The 19992-nt window shown below is 40.6% G+C and overlaps 1 protein-coding gene across 6 annotated transcripts in view; it reads right to left on the bottom strand.

Annotated features, from left to right (window-relative positions):
• eml3 (EMAP like 3) overlaps positions 1-19992 on the bottom strand; it is a 35580-nt gene that overhangs the window by 12058 nt on the left and 3530 nt on the right. For 5 of the 6 annotated variants that reach the window (XM_029526330.1, XM_029526332.1, XM_029526331.1 and 2 more), the window contains exons 3-10: positions 9271-9447; positions 8991-9105; positions 8305-8805; positions 6307-6417; positions 6033-6061; positions 3332-3367; positions 2330-2450; positions 1391-1540 (exon numbers count right to left, since the gene is read on the bottom strand). In XM_029526330.1, coding sequence (XP_029382190.1) covers positions 1391-1540; positions 2330-2450; positions 3332-3367; positions 6033-6061; positions 6307-6417; positions 8305-8805; positions 8991-9105; positions 9271-9447 — 1240 coding nt within the window. The remainder of the gene's footprint in view (positions 1-1390; positions 1541-2329; positions 2451-3331; positions 3368-6032; positions 6062-6306; positions 6418-8304; positions 8806-8990; positions 9106-9270; positions 9448-19992) is intronic. The other variant, XM_029526335.1, reaches the window with a different exon arrangement.

The following is a 19992-nucleotide window of genomic DNA, read 5'->3' as shown; positions in this document are numbered from 1 at the left end:
ATCTAAATTGTCCGTAGGTCTGAGTGTGCGTGTGAGTGGTTGTTGGTCTCTGTCTCTGTGTGTTGGCCCCACGATGGACTGGCAACCTGTCCAGTGTGTACCTTGCCCTCACCCACTGTGAGCTGTGATTGTCTCCAGCAACCCCCATGACCCGGAATTAGATAAGCGGTAGAGGAAGAATCAATTACTATACTCATGTAGATAAATATGTTCCCTGGAGAGAAAAAGAAGTTTGTTTCAAATATAGTGTTGTTTCTGCCAATTATGAAATGAAAGTAAACTGAAAGTAATTCTGATTAAAACTTCTGAATTCTATTATTATTATTATTATTCTGAATGTCTGATTGTCTGGACTCACAGTCCAGTGTCTTCTCTGTTTTTCAGTTTGCACAAGCTGCTCTGAGTCTGCTCAGAAATCAGAGAATTAGAAAGCCTTTATTGTCATTAAATAAAACATTTACAACAAAATTAAGATTGCCACCCTTGAAGACAGTACAAACTAAGACCATTCAACCGGGAATTAAAAAAAAAAACAAACACCCAATTAAAAGCAAAAATGTTCAATCTTCCAAAATAAATAAAAATAATAGTGTATTACAAATAATGTACCAAGTAATAAATTAATGTCTATTGCTTGCAGTCAGGCGATAATCATTAGATCAATGAAGGATCCAAAGAGCAGTGATCCGAATAACATTCACCCCCCCTGACTGACCTACTTTTATATATATATATATATTTACGCCACTTTGTCCCTATCTGGCCCCTAGTGGTGTTGGCAATGTGCTGTTGGGTCATTATTAAAAGGCTGGCATCAGTTGAATCCCAGTATAGTCCACAAGAGCGTTTGTATTTGCATTTGGCTGAGCTCAATACATGACATCATGACATCATGGTTTAAATATGTTATAGAAGACTAGAGTTCATAGAGTGATTATATTGGGCATCTTTACTTAAAGATTTATGGCATTGTCAGTATATCGAAAAATATATTAGGATTTCATGAAGCGGTGTCTTCCCCATTGGGTGATAGAGATGATGGAGACAGGTTATCTAGTCGAGCTTAGTATAAAACCTGGAATACTTACTAACTCTGTCCACAGGTTGAAATGACATCACTGCTTTTTCCTTCTGTTGTTAGTTAAATGTCAAATGTTAGGTGCTATTTCTCATAAAACATCAGCCCTCTAGCTCTGTGCAGCATCTAAGTCTGAAGTGCATCAACTGTCATGTTTTCCTGGTTGTCTGTTATGGCATTTCTGCCTATTTTGTTTTATGTTTGTTTTGAATGATTTTTATTTTGAGCATGAAGAGACTTTTTTTATTCTGCGGATGCTTCGTATCAGCCTGTTTTAATCTTTTTTCATCTTCTAAGTTATCTCATACTGACCAGCGAACACAGTCGGTGTGTTTGCGGTAGTGTCGTTGTGTTCTGTTGTTGATGTGGTAAAGCACAATGACACAGGCAATAAAGTAGACTGCCTCCCCTGTAGGAAGGAAGTACAAGTTGTCTCGGCAGTCACGACCCCGGTAACCATAGCTGGCATCAGAGAATCAAGGAATGGTCATGTTAATCAATCAATCAATCAGTCCTTATTAGTAAAAGAAACCTTTCACACATCACTGTAAAGAACTTTAACAATTCAATAATTAAAACTGTGCCACCCATAAAGGAATGTGAAGATTTAAACACATGAATTTTCGACATGAAGGTGAATAACTAAGGATGCTTTTATCTTCGTCATATCCAGTCAAACACAAAACAATTGACAAGCATGCATAACTCAATGTGTAAACATTTTGTACGGTTGGTCACATGACATCTGTGACTTCCTTCTGATTTGCTTGCGGGGGTTTTATCAAACTCATACCACAGCTGAGTGTACGAGCCCAGGCATGCAATGTGGCTTACAAAGGGAGGTGGGAAGGCTAAATACATGATTCTCACAAATGTTTTAATACATTTTAAAGTTTAAAAATCAGGACATGAATAAGTCTTAAGTTTGTTAACCACTTCAACCTGTGGGAACTGGAGCAGCTAACGCGCTCCAGATCTCAGTATATTTGTGAATATGATTTTATGAGACAAGATTAAGAAGAACACTTGTTTGTGGATACAATGTCCCATAAAAACTTCCATAAATGAACTAATGATGCTGAACCATCCCAACACAGCTCAGCTGTTCATTTGGCTCCCAGACTCAGATACTCAGAGTATCACAGTGGTAATAACCAGGAACATATTGTGCCTAGTAAGACATGGATAGGGTGAAGAAACATGAGCCTCATAAATACAAACGAGCAGCTGAGCACTGCTGTAAAAGGATACACCCAGTCCAGCTCCAGCCTCTCTGAAGGCGGCTCCATCTTCAGATCTTCATAGTTCTGGATGTTGGATGGAATGTACATGGTTATTGGCCGGCCTCGGATGAACATCTTGATCGATTGGCCTGGAACAAAGACAGCACCAATTAGCAACGTAGAAGCAAGCACACAAACACCGCACCATCCTTTTACTTGTCCTTTTCTTCCTTATGCACATTGTGGTTTTCACATTTGATTTAATTTGCCTGCAGACATGTCTGTCAGTTTGTCATTGAACTTAGCGCTATTCCCATCAGGACAACAGAGTCTCTGTTTTCATTCACTGATTATTTCCAGTTGTGTCGACTTCTCTGTTCTGTGATCACTGTGGAACTCAGTAATTCCTGCACTTTCCGACTGCAATTTCCCATTAAAAACTCACATTTACTGGCACAAGAGGAATAAAGCCTCACTTTTCAAGCAGGTTTTTAATTTATAAAGAAAAGATATTCAGTAATTAAAGGGTTTTTGTAAACAGTGTGTTGACTAAGACATAAACCTTCTGTTGTACTAATGGAATTAGTGCAGCGGCAACTGATATTATAGTGAATTTTAACAAGTTTCAAATTTGTAATTACATTGTGTTATTCAATGTTTTATGGGCGGCAAAGTGGTTCAGTGGTTAGCTTATGGCATTGTCACGGCAAGAAGGTGGTGTGTTTAATGGAACCTTGGAGGTTCTACAACAAGCTTTCACTAGTTATTATGTAGTTAATTTTTTGCCCTTGACACATCAGCAAACAATATGTCTAGCAAGACAGAGCAGGAGAGACCAGCAGAGCAGTGTTACAATCCCACTGGGATTGTTTCCTCTTCATTTGTCCCTTTATGAGTTAAACTGGTCAGCTGACAAGCCACAAAGCTGATGACTGTGTGTGAATTGTGTAACAGTTTTGCAGTGTATACTGCTAGAAAAGCCTGCTCTGTCCATAAGAAAGCAAAGATGCAGAGTAGAAGTGACTTGTACCTTGGCTGTAGGTTCCTCTTCTGGACCCAAGGGATCCTGTGTGACAATGAAAGCCAACATTAGACAGACAAATAAAGATCAGCATCCGAAGAGCTTTAAATTCCAGCTTATTCAAGGTGGATTTTTTTTTCTATTTGATCTATTCCCTCTAACCTTGGCAACTCTTTTCTTAGCCTGGAGGCTTCAACTACGAAGCGTGAGATATGGAAGTTCACGAGGGTCACGATCTCTCACTTTCTGTCTGACCATGACATTGCGGTAATAGGCCGAAAAGGTCAATTTCAATAGCTTCCTCAAATGCTTATTAATTTTTCTGAGAATCAGGCGGACCCTTTGTGGTCCAATATCAAGATTCATTGTGCAGCAGAAACAGAAACAAAGACCTCCAGAGAAGAGCCCAAGGATTAGACTATAACTGTGTGATCAAATCACCTGGCTGGTTCAGGAGGTCACAGGATGAAAACAAACTCAGCGGAAAAAATGTTGATCAATTCCTGTCGATAGCATCAAAAGTGTCACGTGACACGTGACCACATCATGGTCTAAAAAATGCATCAAATCTAGATCATCTGTCTGATCAGGAACTCACAAGGACAGTTTCTGTACTTTATGCTAATCATTTCCTTTCACACTCAGCTAGACTTAAGCCAAACACAATTATCATTGGAGCTTCAAAGCTGAATGAGAGGCAAAGAGGAAGGGAGCACAAAAATATATTTTCCTAGCATCCTCTTCTGCAGAGGCAATCCATCATTCCATCAGGTGAGCTAGAGTGAAGCCGCAGCTCAGCTGACTGTATTCTCGGGAGAACAGGCCCGTTGGGGGTTTTGCTTCGTGAAACCTCACATAAAAAGATTGAAGCAGGAGGGAGAAAGGTCCTCCTGAGTGATGTGTGTGTCTAAAGGGGAAGTTTAGCAGTTAAGATAGCCATCGAAGAAGCTGGTAGTCAAGTGGTTTCGTGTCAGCAGGGACTTGGGCTGGTTTTGAAACGTTTGGGCTCCCAACACTTATTAGCTCCCACTAACATTTATGGTGTCAGAGCCTTTCAACACCATTCACACATTTAACAGCATAGATGTCCTAAAGTTTTCATTCTCTTTAGCATAAAATTAAACTGTTTTAGCTTACTGACAGGCATAAAGGACAGCCTGATATGTTTCCAAACAAAAACACTGTATTCAGCTGACATCAGTGGCTGTTAACTCCAAAGAGAATCCAAAACATAGACTGATGGACAACCCCAATCTAACCACAAATATGTGGAACTGCACTCATTTCTGCTCAAATGACTACATGTGTGAAACAGTGAGGGGCTCCCTGGGTGCACAGTTCAACTCAGGCCAAGATGTGGGAACAGTCCCTGCTTCAAAGAAATCACTGACCACTGACTCTTCAAATCCCCAGAAGCTACTTTGAGTGGAACAAGTCAATTTGCTCTGCTTGTGATATTGAGACAGCACAGCTGTACTGTATTGGCATCACACATCAAATAAAAGGTCACCTGCCAATCAAAAGGCTTTGTCTTTATACAAATACCTAACCTGTGTCATCTAATTGCAGATACTGTCTATATCATTGATACGAGTCTCCTGCAGGAGTCTGTGCCAACATAACAGTATTTTTGCAGACATGATATTCAGCTATCCAGGCTGGGTGCCTGGGGCCTTTCTGTGTGGAGTTTGCATGTTCCCCCCCATGTCTGCGTGGGTTTCCTGCCACCATCCAAAGACATCATGTTTAGGTTAACTGGTGACTCAAAATTGTCCGAGAGTGTGTTTGTTTGTCTCTGTGTGTTGGCCTTGTGCTGGACTGGCAACCTGTCCAGGGTGTACCCAGTTGCCTGCCCTTTCCTGGAACGTTAGCTGGGATTGGCTCCAGCACCCCCACGACCCGAAAACAGAAGTGGTAGAAGATGGATGGATGGAGGATGGTATTCAGCTCTGACAGTATCTGAGTCTCCTGATACTGGGTCTTTGGATTCAAGCTTTGTCTTGTCTTTTCAATCACTAACATTGAAACACTTTGGTCATTTTGGTATGATATTTAACAGCCCACTACCATCAGGAAATACTGTTTCTATGAAGGGATGGACTTGTTGAGGGAGGTGTTATGTGTCAAAGTAACATCCACATGAGTGAAGAACTCAAGGTTTCTCAGAAAATTGTCAAAGCATCACACTGTCTCCATCAGACCAGACCACCTTCTTCCATTGCTCTGTGGTCCAGTTCTGATGCTGGTGTGTGAAAGTATCAAAGGTCCACAAACAAATGCTTGCAACCTGTATTCAGAAAACAGAACCTTAAAACCAAAACCACACTTGGAACTTATAACAAAGCACTTACTGCTCTCAGCCACACCCACGCCCTGCCCACCATCCACCATCCACCCTTCCAGAATTTGGTTTCTCTGTTTACTTGAAGTCTGCTATATTTTTATTGGCTTGCTTGGAAAACAGTCAGGTAATTAGAAGACAGGCTCTCTTTTGATTGGCTGACTCACCTGTTGCCACTGGAGCGAAGAGAAGCCTGAGTGAGTACTGCTGGGGCACCAAAAAACTACACTGAATGTTTGGTTCTTACACCAACAACACATCTTCTTTTTGATATCTGCACCTTATATAAAATTCTGGAGAGAAACCCTTAATATATAAGTGAACAGAGATAAGTTCACCTGAGCTGAGACAGTGGAGAGTGAGTCATACCTGCACTAGCGATCAGTTCCTTGGCTCGGCTGTGGACACACAAAATAGTCATGTGAGACAGATATGTAAAACAACTTCACAGAGATGAGCATCAAGCAGCCTGTGACTTCAGAATGACACGGTGAGTATCTGTCAGCTTTTCATGCGAAAGGAATTTTATTATTATTCATCTGGGCTCTTAAAGTTCCAGCAAGTGTTTGACACAAGGCTGCAGTAGCCATAGGAAAGAGTTAGCAATTCGTGCATGTGGTGACAGCTGTGAGTGATGGCTAACCTCTCCAGGCTGGGGGAGCGGGTGAGGAGGTTGGCCGAGGACGCTGCCTTCCTATCCAGACGCTTCCTCTGCTTCTCTGGGTTCCCCAGTTTTTCACTGTTTCTGCGAACCCTAGAACACCACAGGAAAAGCATAGGCCTCAGCCTTAAGTAGTAAACATGCACACCAGATCCAAGACAGATGGAGGCCATCATCCCATGATTAATGCATGAAAAACATCTGTAAACATCTGTAAATGACATGCAGAGACAGGCTTGTTTAGGCTCATGGATTTCACTCCCCCATGTTCCAAATAAAATGCCAGTTTGTTATCTGGCTTTTCGCGTCACAGTTTCGGAGTAGTAACACTGCACTCAACAAACGAATAGACTCCAAAATAAGACCTTGTATTAGACTGGACCGAAGTAATAGACCACCACAGGACACATCCATCCAATCACTCACATGCTAACAGGGATTTTGGGGGTCAGTAATTTGACAACAGGAAGTCAAAGCACTGAAGACCCAGTTTACAGAAAAAAAATTGAGCTGCAGAATTTACCTAGTTTGTTTGCTAACTAGGTATAACTGACTAACTCTGTAAGTTAGTTGAAAACAATTATTTCTGTATTACAGGGTAAAGCTTACTAGCCTTTTTACACTACATTAATGTCATGCAAGAGCTTGAGCAACTGTAAAAGCTAGATCCAGCCTAACTCCCAGATAAAAAAAAAAAAAAAAAAAGAGCAAGGTGTCCCTTGTGTGCAAGTGTGACTTTGGTGAATCTGCTGGCTTGTGTCAAGCATGCACTCCTGCACCTGTCACTCAAAGCAGCCACTCACTAACTCACTGCTGAATCCAGACTCCGGTGGCCTGTGGAGGATCTCCAGCTTGGTGTTAAGCGTCATTATTAGTCCACTAACTCTACCACTTACTTCTTCAGGTTCACTATTTACTATTTTCAAATAAGAAAGCATTTGCTTACCACAGTGGCCTCCTCATGTAATCTGTATTCCCTCACAATAATGAAGTTAGGTAATATGATAATAAACTGTTCATAAACTGCAGCTGACTTTCAACCTTGCCGCAACTAAAATGGATATCTCTCCTAAGTCAGAGTCCTAAAATAGCCACCTGTAGTGAAGAGGTTCAGCAGTAACAGTCTAATTTCCTGTGTTGATGCTGAGATTCTCAAGCAAAACTCAGCCAGGCTGAATGAACAAGAACCACACAGCTGTCAACTGTAATCAACCTGTTTTTTTTTCTCTAAGGATTTCGTGTGACAGATGTGTTTCCTGTTGCATGTCACTTCACCAGAGGCGTCAGAGGCGTCATGGGGATAAAAACAGCTTTGGTGCCTGCATTTGTCTCAGGCCTCAGTTCCAAAAGTGAAAAATTAACTAACAAGCCCCTCTTCCCAAAAATTTGCACACCATTGTATACTGTTAGAGAGGAAATGATTGTTTACAGTAAGAAAAATCACTAGATGAAATTGGAGGACAGCGAGAAGCACTGAGTAAAAGGTTGTAACAAATTAATTTATTCATTTGGATGCTTGTGCAAAACTCAGTTGAGCGGCAGAACCATGCACTTAATCATGTGAGGCTCCACAAAGGCTGGAACAGACTTAACAGACAGAACAGGTTATTCTGATGCTCACACCATTTCAAAAGCATTTCTGGTTTTCAGAGAGTCCACTTAGGCAAACCCTCCAACTCCCATAGTTCATTCTCGTGTGTATACATATTGTGACTCTACCCTTCCTCCCTCTTTGTGCATTATGCTATGTCCAGCATCAGCTTTTCCACTGGCCTTAAATCTGCATTTCATGTGAAGCTAATTTTAACACTGTCAACCAAAGGCTGATTGTTTTTTATACAAATGATTTTGCAGCACAACTGGGGTTAGTAATCGCAGTAGCCAGAATAAGGGACAGAGTTGATCAGAGAGAAGTCATGCAATCAATCACGAGAGAGAAGAGGATCATGCAGACAGCGGTGGCGAAGTAAGATGACGCACAGAGGCATCTTCTCTACTTCCTTGATGGGGGCCAGAGGCCCACAGCGGGGACTGGGGTTCTGGTCTGGGGTTTTGACTGAAGGCAAAGCAGAGCCTGGCTCCTCTGGCGAGAAGCTTCCATCCTGGGAGTCCTCCCTCTCCAGGCCTCTGGTCGTGGCAGCCTGGATGGGCTCCTCCATTGATGATGTCCAACTCAGCTCCTTCTCTTGGTCCCCTCCTTCCTCCTCATCTTCTTCCTGCTCTTCATCCTCCTCTTCCATACCAGGGATACGGTGGAGCTTGCCACGGGTCCCCTCAAATGGCTGTCCTGGTATGAGGGCATCCTCCAGATTTAAGCTCTCTGCATGTCTGGAGAGAGGGACCCTGGCCTGCCCAGTGTCCTGCCCTGGGAGGATTGCATCTGTCTGGGTAGACCTGTCCAATGACACTGGTCTGCGTCTGAGCTCTGTGGACACCGGGCATCCTATGTGGCCATTGGCATTGGTCTCAATGTCTGACAGGCTAAAAATAGTTAAAAGGTCAACACACGACAGATTACACTGACATCATATTAGTACTGGAAGTTTCTGAACTTGAGACGTTTGTCTCAAATGTAACAAACAATGCAATGACATATCATCAGGGTAAAAAGCTACTGATAATTCATTCCCCTGTTCCTGTAAACCTGTGGTATGTTGGTCTGTTACCTGGTGGGAGTCTGGCGGATCCCATCGATGGCTGAGCTGGAGGAAAGTTTTCTGCCACTGGTACAAACGTCTGAACAGCAGACATGACTTAGCACACGTGCTGCAGCTGGGTTCACTGGGTGGAATGACAGGGGATTCGTTATTTCTGATTTAGAAAATGATGCTTTATCTGTCCACGATTTCTGCGAACAGGATGAAGGCTATCTGGCAAAGATGGAAGCACAATTCTCCTGAAACTCAAAAGAATGATCACTGGCCTGTAGAGCTGATGATCACTGACCTGCAATAAGCTGCTGTTTTAGTAATGGAAGGAGCTGGTCATGGAGTTGGATCCTGCGCAGGGCATCGGCCAATGAGGACTTCAAAAGTGTAATCTCATCCTCCTGAGCCTGCAGGCGCACCTCCATCATGGACGCTCTGTCCAGGAACTCAGCACTGCTGTCTGCTGATCCATCATCTGAAAAAAGGACAGACATGAGAGAAGCATGGTCTGGTTTCATCAGATTAACATAAACCATCCTGTATAAACTGACCACTTCTGACTCATGAAGAAGAGTGTAGTGTTCACATCATCAGAGCAAAACATTTTAGACATATAATATCTAGATTATTAGAAAGAATCTTCATCTTTTATTTAATGTGTGTTGGGTGTGTAACATGCAACTCTGCAGTATAGTCAAAACCTTTAGTGTTTATTTTGAACAACCAATTTAATAATTTAATTATTTTATAATTTTTTCATATTTGATAACACAGACAAGGACATTTCTATTTTTGTTATAACATAACAGCCTTATGTTGAACTATGTTTAATCCAAGATACACTAAGCATTTCTTAAACTTTCATAAACCATTTTGGAACTAAATGGTCAGTTTTTTTAAATGCCACTCCATTTTTACTTGAACGTGACCATGGATGTATTATCAGGCCTGCATACACAGCTCCGCCTTGCAGCGTATTTTTCCCAGTGACCTCTTGGTGTATAAGTGCAGCCCAAAAAGCATTTCCCCCCATAATCCACAAAAGTAGGAGAGAGCAACTTTCTGTTTTCTCTAAGGGAAGTCACCTCTGTGTAACATGCACTCGATGGTGTTGTCTTGGAAAAAAGAATTGTTGTGGATTCTTGTGCCAATGATAACTTCATTGATTCAAGCTTTGTCAAACTCCATGACTTTCCCCAAGTTGAGCTCTCAGCCCCTAAACAGATATTGGTCATTGATGGCAGCCAACTAGAGGTGGTCACACACAAGACAAAAGCAATTTTGGGGCCGTGTTATTTATGCTCTGTAGGCCATAACAGGAAGGAAAAACAAGTCTGTTGTCCATTTTGGGGGATTTCAGCTGTATGGAGGATTTTTCTCAGAGGAGAGTCCAAAGCCCCTCACCCCTATTGTGTCTGAGTGAGAGATGAGAGCTGACTCCAGCTCAGCCCCTGAATTCTCACTCAGCTGTCTCCAGTGTTATTGATGCTTTATAGTCCAAAACAGCAAGCCAGTAATTGACCCATTAGCTCTGAAAAATGTTTGCCCATTCAGTAATAGGTAGGAGGACCTAAGTCTCCACACCTCTCCACAAATCCTCTCAAGTTTTGTGGACTCCCTTTTAACATTGGTTAACAGTCCAGCTCAACAACCAAAATCACTGTACTGGGCCAATTATTAAAACTCCTGAGGTTGAAGAAGGCATTATTTATCTCGAGGCTGCTCTAGGCTCAGGTGTGTGTATTACCTGCCAGGAAGTCTATATGAAGACCCTGGCCATGTGATTGCTCCCTCTCTCTGTATGTTGCCTGCTGAATGTCAGTTAAGTGTCTCAGAAAAGTCAGTCCAGTCTGGTGTCCTCACTGAGGTTCTTCCACAAAAATATTATAACATTTACACACAGACCAACACTGACTACGCTTACTTTAATTGAATTAGAACATTGCATTGTGGCTTTGGTGGGAAAAGAAACAGCAACAATGGCCACACTGTTCACAACAACTTCACATTTACAGTCATTTAACTCAGTTTAACTCAGAGTTTTCTCTCTCTCATTACTTGGACCAGATGCCCTCACCACTTTTGATGAGATATTACGACTATTAAGGTGGATATAATATTCCCATCACAACGTTTTATTGGATTGACACCATAAGAGGTGAAAACTAAACTTTCACCTTGCCGATGATGTGAATGATATCACATGTCAGTCAGTCAATCAGTTTTGTGAAGGGTGGGAGCATTTCCACTCAATGGCCTCCTTTTTACATGTCCACTTGCACGTGGTCTTCATTGGATGAGCTGACACAAACAGCTTTTGGAGGAGATTCAGTTTAGACCCACCAAGAAATGGAGACATTTATCCAGCAAAAATTATTAACCAAATGTGCAGGAAAAGTCGCATAGAGAATTGTGCAAAGCTTTCAATGTTAATTAAAGTTCATCTTAAAACACTATAACATGGTATATCTGAAGATGACAATGTTGTTGTTGAACTGTGAACCATAAATGTCATGGCAAATCACCACCAGCTGTCAGTGGTTATTTGCCGTGGATCCAGATTTCAACACCTGCAACAATTCACCTTCAGATCGCAGTTGGTAACCATTAACATGTACTTTAATGAGCAACATTAAAGCAGGTGGGGGCCAGGAGGAAGCTCTGTGAGCACTCAGATTCACTGACTTCTCTGCTAGTGTCAGTGTTTCTCTGGAAAGACAAACAAGAACATGCCAAGCTGGTCCAGCTGTGCAGTGCAGGAAAAACTCCTTCACTAAATCTACATGAACTCTTGCACAAACTTGTTCAGGTGATCAGTCACATGTCTGATCTGAGAGGAAACAGCAAAGATTTACCATATTCCAACTCCTTAGTCCAAAAAAATATATCACCAATAGACCACCTTACAAAGAGATGGTGTTTTAAGAAGAGCTTTTTGAAGTGAACCGTCTGTTCCTTTGAAGCTTCGAACACCAGCAATAAACCTGTTAATTAGATCTTTTCATTTTGATACAGAATCAGAACCAACCAGATTTAACCATGCCAGATGGCATGATGGGATGTTGAATGGTGTAGTTCAGCAGTACTCAAGTCTTACCTGGAGTTTGTTCCCTTATCTGAAGATGTGACAAGTTGAGTTCAATGTGTTTTTCAGAAACCAGCAGGAATATCCATCTGTGTCTTTTGCGTTTCTTATACATAAAGATGGAAGTCTCCATTAATGTGTGACAAAAGTTGGGAGATTCAACTGGACAAACAATCATAAAAGGAGGAGCTGGTTTTGTGTGGTTTTACATTTGTTGATGTGACCTGTGGATGGCAGACTATGAAGAATTCTGAGCCCAAATTCAGACTCTTTTATGCACTGAGGCCTGATCCAGAATCCAGTCATCTGTTTTCCACAGGAAAAGGTTTATGAAATTCTTTTGCTATATTTTATCGGCATCATACGGACTGACACACTAAGCAGGAGGGGGCAGAAAGGAATTTTAAATTACTTTTCTAAATCATCCATCTTCATCCCCTTATCCGGGGTCAGGTTGCAAGGTTTTTTAAAATCACCATTACAAAAGAAACAAGAGTCCTCTGAGCAACTGCACAGCTTTTAATTTGAAACAATTGCAGGAAGTGTGGTATTGCATTACCACACTTCCTAATTTAACACAAGAAAATGTCAAAACAACTTGACATAATAGATGACGAATGAGAATAGATGATAGTGGTAATAACATGACCTCTTATTGCCACAGCGATAAAACAGGATGTCATAAAAGCCCTCAGTTTTAAAGAGTGGATTTTTAATTTGTGTCTAGGGGCCCTGCACAGAGTCAGTGAACCTCAACAGCAGTAGCTATAGAGTTCCATTGACTCTGGAGTCATTGCTGTTATCTTGAGTGTTTCTTTTTCTTCTTCATATTATTGTTATTATTATTCTGCCATCAAAATTTTGATTCATCGCTTGTCCTAGGGTTTTCAGAAAAACCCATGAATTATGTATCAAAACATGCGGTCTGAAAAAGCAAAACTGTGTTTTTTTTACATCTGCCTTGTTCAAATTTTCAGCTCTTCACACACCATAACCCATGCGCTGCTTCAGGAACTTGTAGCGGTCACTGTCTGGTCAGTTCTGTGTGATAGGATTTACTGTTTTGTCATAAGTCGCCCTAGTTTGAGGCCTTCACAGAGCCAGAAATCAGCTGGTTTTGGGCTGTCTGGCTATGCTCTCAGGGCTTTGTCACAGCAATCCTGGAGCAAGTGTGTGTGTACGTACGACAAGTGCAGTCAGTTTATCAACTGACATGGACACACAAGCATATAGACATATACACATATACAGACGTTCACACACAAAGTCCATGTAATTCATTTTGTTCATACCTGACTGGGACAGGCACACAGACAAGCAACCCTGGCAACAGCCCCCCCCCCCGAGAGGAAATTTTCTAGTTACATCTGTGCCCCTGAACCCTCACTAAACACTACCTGATAAACAGTTGAAACACCAAATCCTCCAAATCAAGAACTTTTTTCTGACTGTACTACTAGATGGATATGTGACTGGTAAAGTTTGACTACAAGCAAATCTTTCTTCAGGCACATGTCAGGATTCAGCTACTAATGAAAACCCACTTCTTATTGTGGAGAGCTGTCTTATTCCTCATGGACTTCCGAGTGGGTACATTTTTCATCTGTTAGCCATCTTTCCCTGTCTTTCCCTTGGCTCTTTTTCATTCCGACATAATTTGAGTAATATAGAATTCCAGTGCACATTTAAAAAGGTCCCATTCTTGACACATTTTGAGGGTTTCATGTTTTATTTGAAGCTTAGATCTCGTCTCTCTCTGGAACAGTACATTTCTGTTGATCCAAATCTCTTCTCTCATTGGTTGACCTGTTTCTCAGTCATGCACAGGCATGCTAACCACAGGAAATGTATTATAGCCAGCTAATGTAACTTTTAAAACTCTCTGGCAGTGGTGAGTCAGCACTGAGATTAGCTAACCGTATGGTCAGATTCCGACTAAAATGCTTTGTTATCAACTGAGCAGTGTGTCCACAACATTTCTTGTAGCTGTGACTATATATATATATATATATATATATACACATATACATACACACACATACGCACACACACACTTCCTCCAACTGTATAAAAGAGAAGTCACAACATCATCTTGTCATTCGGAGTCACATCCTACACAGTAGTGGAGCCACAAACAGAGGTTCTGCCCAATCCAACCACACAACAGCTACACTTGTAAATCATGTCAATCAATTAACGAATTAGCATTGAAAGTGGTCACACTTGACTAGAACTACATGTAATGGCAGAAACCCTCTTTGGTAAAGGATGACGTGAAGTGGTCAGCTAGACACCCGGGGCAATCAATTTCCACCAATGAGAGCTCAGTGATAACTATGCTATGATCAGTGCTCAAAGGTTGGACCACACCCATCTCCAGACTTTACCTTAATTTGAACCTTGACTACACACCTGTAATGGTTCATGGCTGAATCTTTCTGTCCATATAAAGTGAGCTAGCTACTTTTTCTAATTTTCAGGGGTGTTGAGTTACTGATAACTCTTTGATATTTTTTCTTTTTCATCTCTACTCAACAGTGGTCTAAACAACATAGCAGTTAAACCTCCCTCTTCTGCTTATTTTCAACTGATGGGCCCACAGAGCATGATTGGACTGCATGAGTCTGAAGCAAGAAGATTTTTATTTGTGCCTTATACTGATACAGCAAAGATTCGACAACAGTTAACTGTAATGTAACTGGGAAAAGTTCTGGGCATGACATCACCCTGACATCTGGCCAATTTGCTACAGGAAGGTACATCAGAAACAGGAAGTTGGAGTTTTCCTCCTGTTTATTGCTCAATTTGCCCACAGGGAAAAAGCGTATTAACCATCCCCAAACAGTATGGGCCTTTCTGCAGCGCCTGCTCACATTTTTAAAATTCCTATGAGGCAATAAAAGAGTATGGTCAAGACAACGAGAGAGATTCAAAGCCTTATTTAATATTTTAGTCAACACAGCGTATCAGATTCGTTAGTTTCTGTGTGTGTGTGTTTGTATTGGTGGAAAAGACTTCATATTGTATTTATGGCGAGGACAAGCAGAACTTTGGTGGTACCACACCAACTGCTGGTGTAAGAACTTCCTTGTAGGATTTTTTTTACGTGAATCTGGTGTTTTATGGTTTGTGGAGATAACAAAGTGAAGGGTAACCAAGGAATTTAAAAAGGGGCCAACACTTTACTGTGTAGTTGATCCTAACTCTGGCTGCATAGCAGTTTCCTGTCTGACTGATTTCCAACTTTTCCCAGTGTCTCTGTAGACAGTCTGTAGGACTGTGTCACAACAAGTGGGATCACAGGTAATGTGCCCCAAAGTAATATATTGTGGATATTCTCAAATGTGTATTCTTCTTATTTGGAATTTATAGCACTGTGTGCTGTAATCAAGCTCCCCTGGCTAAATAAAGGATTAATAAAATAAAATAAAATATCATATTACAAGTTTTCAATAACATCAGACTCCTACCAGCAGGAGGCCACCAACTTAATCCAAAAACTGAAACCGCCCAGCCACTGGGGCGCACAAATCCATCTGCCCAGGTGTGTGTGTTATTTTTTTTTGTTTGTTGTGTGTGTGTGTGTGTGTAAATATACAAACAAAAAAACTGAATTATTAAAAACTTTTTACTTCCCTTAAATCCTTGATATTCAAGGCACCCGCAATATTTGCAATTGATGAGTAAAGCCACAGATTCACTAAGACAACTGCACTGTAATTTGTTTCCATATATATAATATTTGAGCAATAAAATGATTATTGAGACCAATAAAGTACAAAAAAAAAGAACACTAATTATGACTAATATTCATGAGCTTCTGTATCTGAGTAAAATTTCAGAACAAGTTTTCGGCCTGAGAAAGATTTATGTACTAGTTTCCAATGAAGGCATTCTGCATCTGGTTTGCCTGCCCCAAAATGTACATGCAGAAGAAGTGGCAGGAAATAATGTAAGCATGTCAAACGCTGCAGGCAAGAATACTATTGTTTCATCTTTTACAAAACACTTCATGTGAAGAAACATCTGAAGAAACTGGATTACCATGTGTAGCGTAGTACTGAAGGAGAAATTATCCGGGTTCACCATTTAAGTTTAACTGCCTCATATTTAAAAGTTTATCTGTAAACAGGTGCTCTGAATTTAAATATAGTTTTAAGTCAGGCTGTTTTTAGCTCCATGTACTCGAATGCTGACTAGCAGCTAACACTAGCTAACATTAGTTGCGTCTCAATTCACTCATCGCATCCTTCAGAGGACATACATTCTTCATTATTGCAAAGGATTGAAATGAAAGTGTATTCTGCAGCTCCTGTTGCCTAGCAACTATGATGACACATAAATTTGATTTATTACGTATTTTTCAGTGAAACATGGGGTTTTCAGGTTTTTGGCTCCAACACCTGTACTGTGAGGAGTCAAAACAAGTGAGAAAAACAGCAAAAAGGTTAACTGGCTCTGTTCTCTCCATGTTAATCTGATGTAGCTGAAAAGCAGAAAAAAGCCCTGTGTGTCAGTGGTTGGCTACTCCCCAGTTGAAATAGGGTAACATCATATGTGTGCATCAGAATTTCACAACATTTGCATCAAAAGGTGATGACAGTTGCAGGTTTGTTAGCTTATTGTTGCCAGAACCATTAGTCACGTCTGTTATACCCACACACAGCCCTCAAAGCACAGATCTGTAGGGATGTGTCTTTTTACCCAAATTTGAAATCAGACCATTTCACAGTCAGTGGTGAATATTGAATGTTGGCATAACACAGAGAGGGAACCACCACAGCAGCTCTAAGTGTAATGATCATTTTACATTAAAATGAATTGACTGCTACTGACATACAAGTCAGCGGCACCATTATGATATGTCACTTCCATAAGATTCAATAATTAGCTACAATTTGGTTTAAAGGTGCTATATGCAAGTGTTTTCTATTGCTACTTACCGTTACATGAGCAACATTAGCATTAGCAGCCGTTTGCGTACTGGTCTAAATGAAACACAAGTTCAGGAATAAAACTTCATTTATTTTCCCTGGAAACAAATATCAATGTTGCCTTTTGTTTTGCTTCTATTTGTATCACTTATTTTCATTTCTACTGAGGCTAGCATCATCTGGACATTGCACAAATACATATTAGCGTTTCCTCCTTCAGGATCAAAATTTTGTATGTTTAATGTTTAAAGACATTTTATATCAAACTGATTCACTTGCCATAAAATTACATAAGTTCAAAACCCAGGCCTAATCATAATAGCACTGTGTCCAATGTGTACTTAGTTAATTAGTTTGGGACGCTGGCGTCCCAACCACTAGGGGGATTGAGTGAAGAGGTTAAGGGTAGGAGGATAAAAACGTAGCACTGATCAGAAAGCACACTCTAACTCAACATTGTTTACGACTAAGGGTGAAAATTACGTCACCACTATGTTCAATGGCAGAGAAAACTTTGCCTTTGATTACATCAGACCAATTGGTCCATTGGTCTTTGATTACATCAAAGGCAAGAATAGTGATCGTAAGTTAAAGCTCTTGTCGCTGCTTATGTCATTGGAATATATAATTAAAAGTGCATAAAGTTGAGTCCTGGTCATTTTTTTCTCCCCAAATGACTTAATGTAGCCCTGATTTCGTCGATGTTTGAAGCAGAAGAAGTCTGCATGTTCTCCCTGTGGATGCGTGGGTTTCCTCCCACCGTCCAAAGACATCATGTTAAGGTTAACTGGTGACTCAAAATTATCCATTTATCCATTGGTCTGGGTGTGAGTGGTTGTTTGTTTCTGTCTGTCTCTGTGTGTTGGCCCTGTGATGGACTGGCAACCCCCCAGTGTTAGCTGGGATTGACTCCAGCAGCCCCCGTGACTGGATAAGCAGTAAAAATGAATGAATGATTCAGGTTATAGAGAAAATGAAGCAGATCAATTCAATGGATATATTGAACTGGTGAATCATATCGGAGTTTAAGGCCTTAGGGAGTTTGATGGCATTCAAATGAACAACCACAAGTATCCTATGATCCTAAAAACTTTGGTGTAATGAAATTCCTGTGTTAGATTTTCAGGTCTCTGAAAGGCTAAGGTCATTCCAGTTCCTGTGGAAGGTTGGCTGGCTGACAGCTGCACAGCCACACACTGACCTGAATCATTTGTCAAACCTTGATTCATCATCATCAACATGGTTTTTATTGTCAAACTGGTTGATTTTCAAGTTCACAAAAACTATAATTAGCATGGTAGTGAGTTCCCACTTCTGTTTTTATTTGCTTGATGTAATCTTGATCACTTTCTCCACTCCACAGGTTTCATTAGAGTGCCAAGTAAGAGATCATTTTTACATTTACTTATTAGTTGTATTAAAATATAACTCTCAGTCTTCAAACAACAAATGTATCTGACAATTACTCACTAGATTTTCTGTCCACCCACTCATTCCCTGCAGCACTCACCCTAGGGTGCTGCATATTGACCTCAACCACCTACAGATGCCGTTTCTCCCAAAGCACACCACTCACAGCTTTAAGGGTTTGATTTTGACGCCTTGCAACTTCCTGTACGCCCCTGCAGTGCAGTATGAGGTCCCATCTGAGAAGTGAAACTACAGAGCAGCTACATCTCTGAGAAATACTTTCTCTTCCCCTCCTGCACAGTCGGTGTGGTTGTTTCACAGTTTGAGGCAGCAGCACACATTTCATACTAAATGAGCGTGTGCAATGTAAAGGTGTACAACAGACACAGCCCCTTCAATCTGGTCCCATCCTCAAGCAGCAGGGAGACATGTCAGACAATGTAGCAAATTTGACAAAAATTTTTAATTCTTGTCTTTACTCACTGTACAGTGTCCTTGAGTGTCTTGAAAGGTGCTTATGAATAAAATGTATTCATATTATGATTATTAAATATGATCTATTCCTTTAGAAATACTCTAGTTCAGACAAGGGGTTGTGCCAGAAACATCACCACTGCTTACTCACTGTGAATTCCCTGATAAGTGATCAGTTATAGTAATTGTACAATACACTGATTTTATAGTAATTTAATGCCGACTGATTCAGACATTTTTGTTCTCGCATGCAGCTGTTCTGAGTATCAGAGTTTCCCTCATTTGGAAATCTCCCATTTCTCACATTTTTTGGCATTTTTGGCTGCATTAAACATTTTCATCATAGTTGCTTTGCATATGGATAACATAATAAGCGACTGACTGTTATTAAAATGCAGAGCAAATATCTGCCGTTGTGTAAGCTTTTCCTGATTTAATGACTGACTTCATTAATTTCTGAGGACAGAGTTGCCTAATGACATGCTGTTTTTGTTTGTTTATTTAATCCAGGAACTATCTGGGTAAGCAAATTTGATCATAGGTTTGATTCTAGTTTTTGTTGCCTGTGGTTTTTTTTTGTCACATTGAAGATTGAAAATCAGACAAAAAGTGGCTATCTACCTCTAGATTCTAGAAAATACAATCTTAAGCTCTTAAGAAACACAGCAGTATTACAAAATGCTGGGAAAAACACTGAAATAGCTGCCATCTGCTGATGCAACTTCCTGCTGATCTCTGCACAAATCGCACCGTGTCCCATATCCAAACTCAGTGCTTTTGTTTTTCCAGAATAAAACCAAAAAGCATTCAAAAATTTTCAGTTTTGTCAATTACAGGTCTGATCAAACTAGATTACAGTCAGATGAAATAACGTGTTTTACAACACATAACAGAAAAAAGATTAACTAAAGGAAGCTGGAATAAATACAATGTTTAGTTATTTACAGCAGTGACACAGTAAGATGATCCTTTAGATGATCTTTAGATGGTAATGGTGAGTCTTCATACCATTTCAGTGAGTGCACTGATAGAAACTACATCAAAATGATTTACTTCTGTATACACAAATCATTTTGGGATGTTTTTTGTTTGTTTGATTTAGTTTTTTTATAGTAAC

Source organism: Echeneis naucrates, chromosome 18, assembly GCF_900963305.1.
Source record: "Echeneis naucrates chromosome 18, fEcheNa1.1, whole genome shotgun sequence".
NCBI classification, from domain to species: Eukaryota; Metazoa; Chordata; class Actinopteri; order Carangiformes; family Echeneidae; genus Echeneis; species Echeneis naucrates.
Note: the sequence above shows the minus strand (reverse complement) of the source record. Positions and strands in the feature narration are given on the sequence as shown.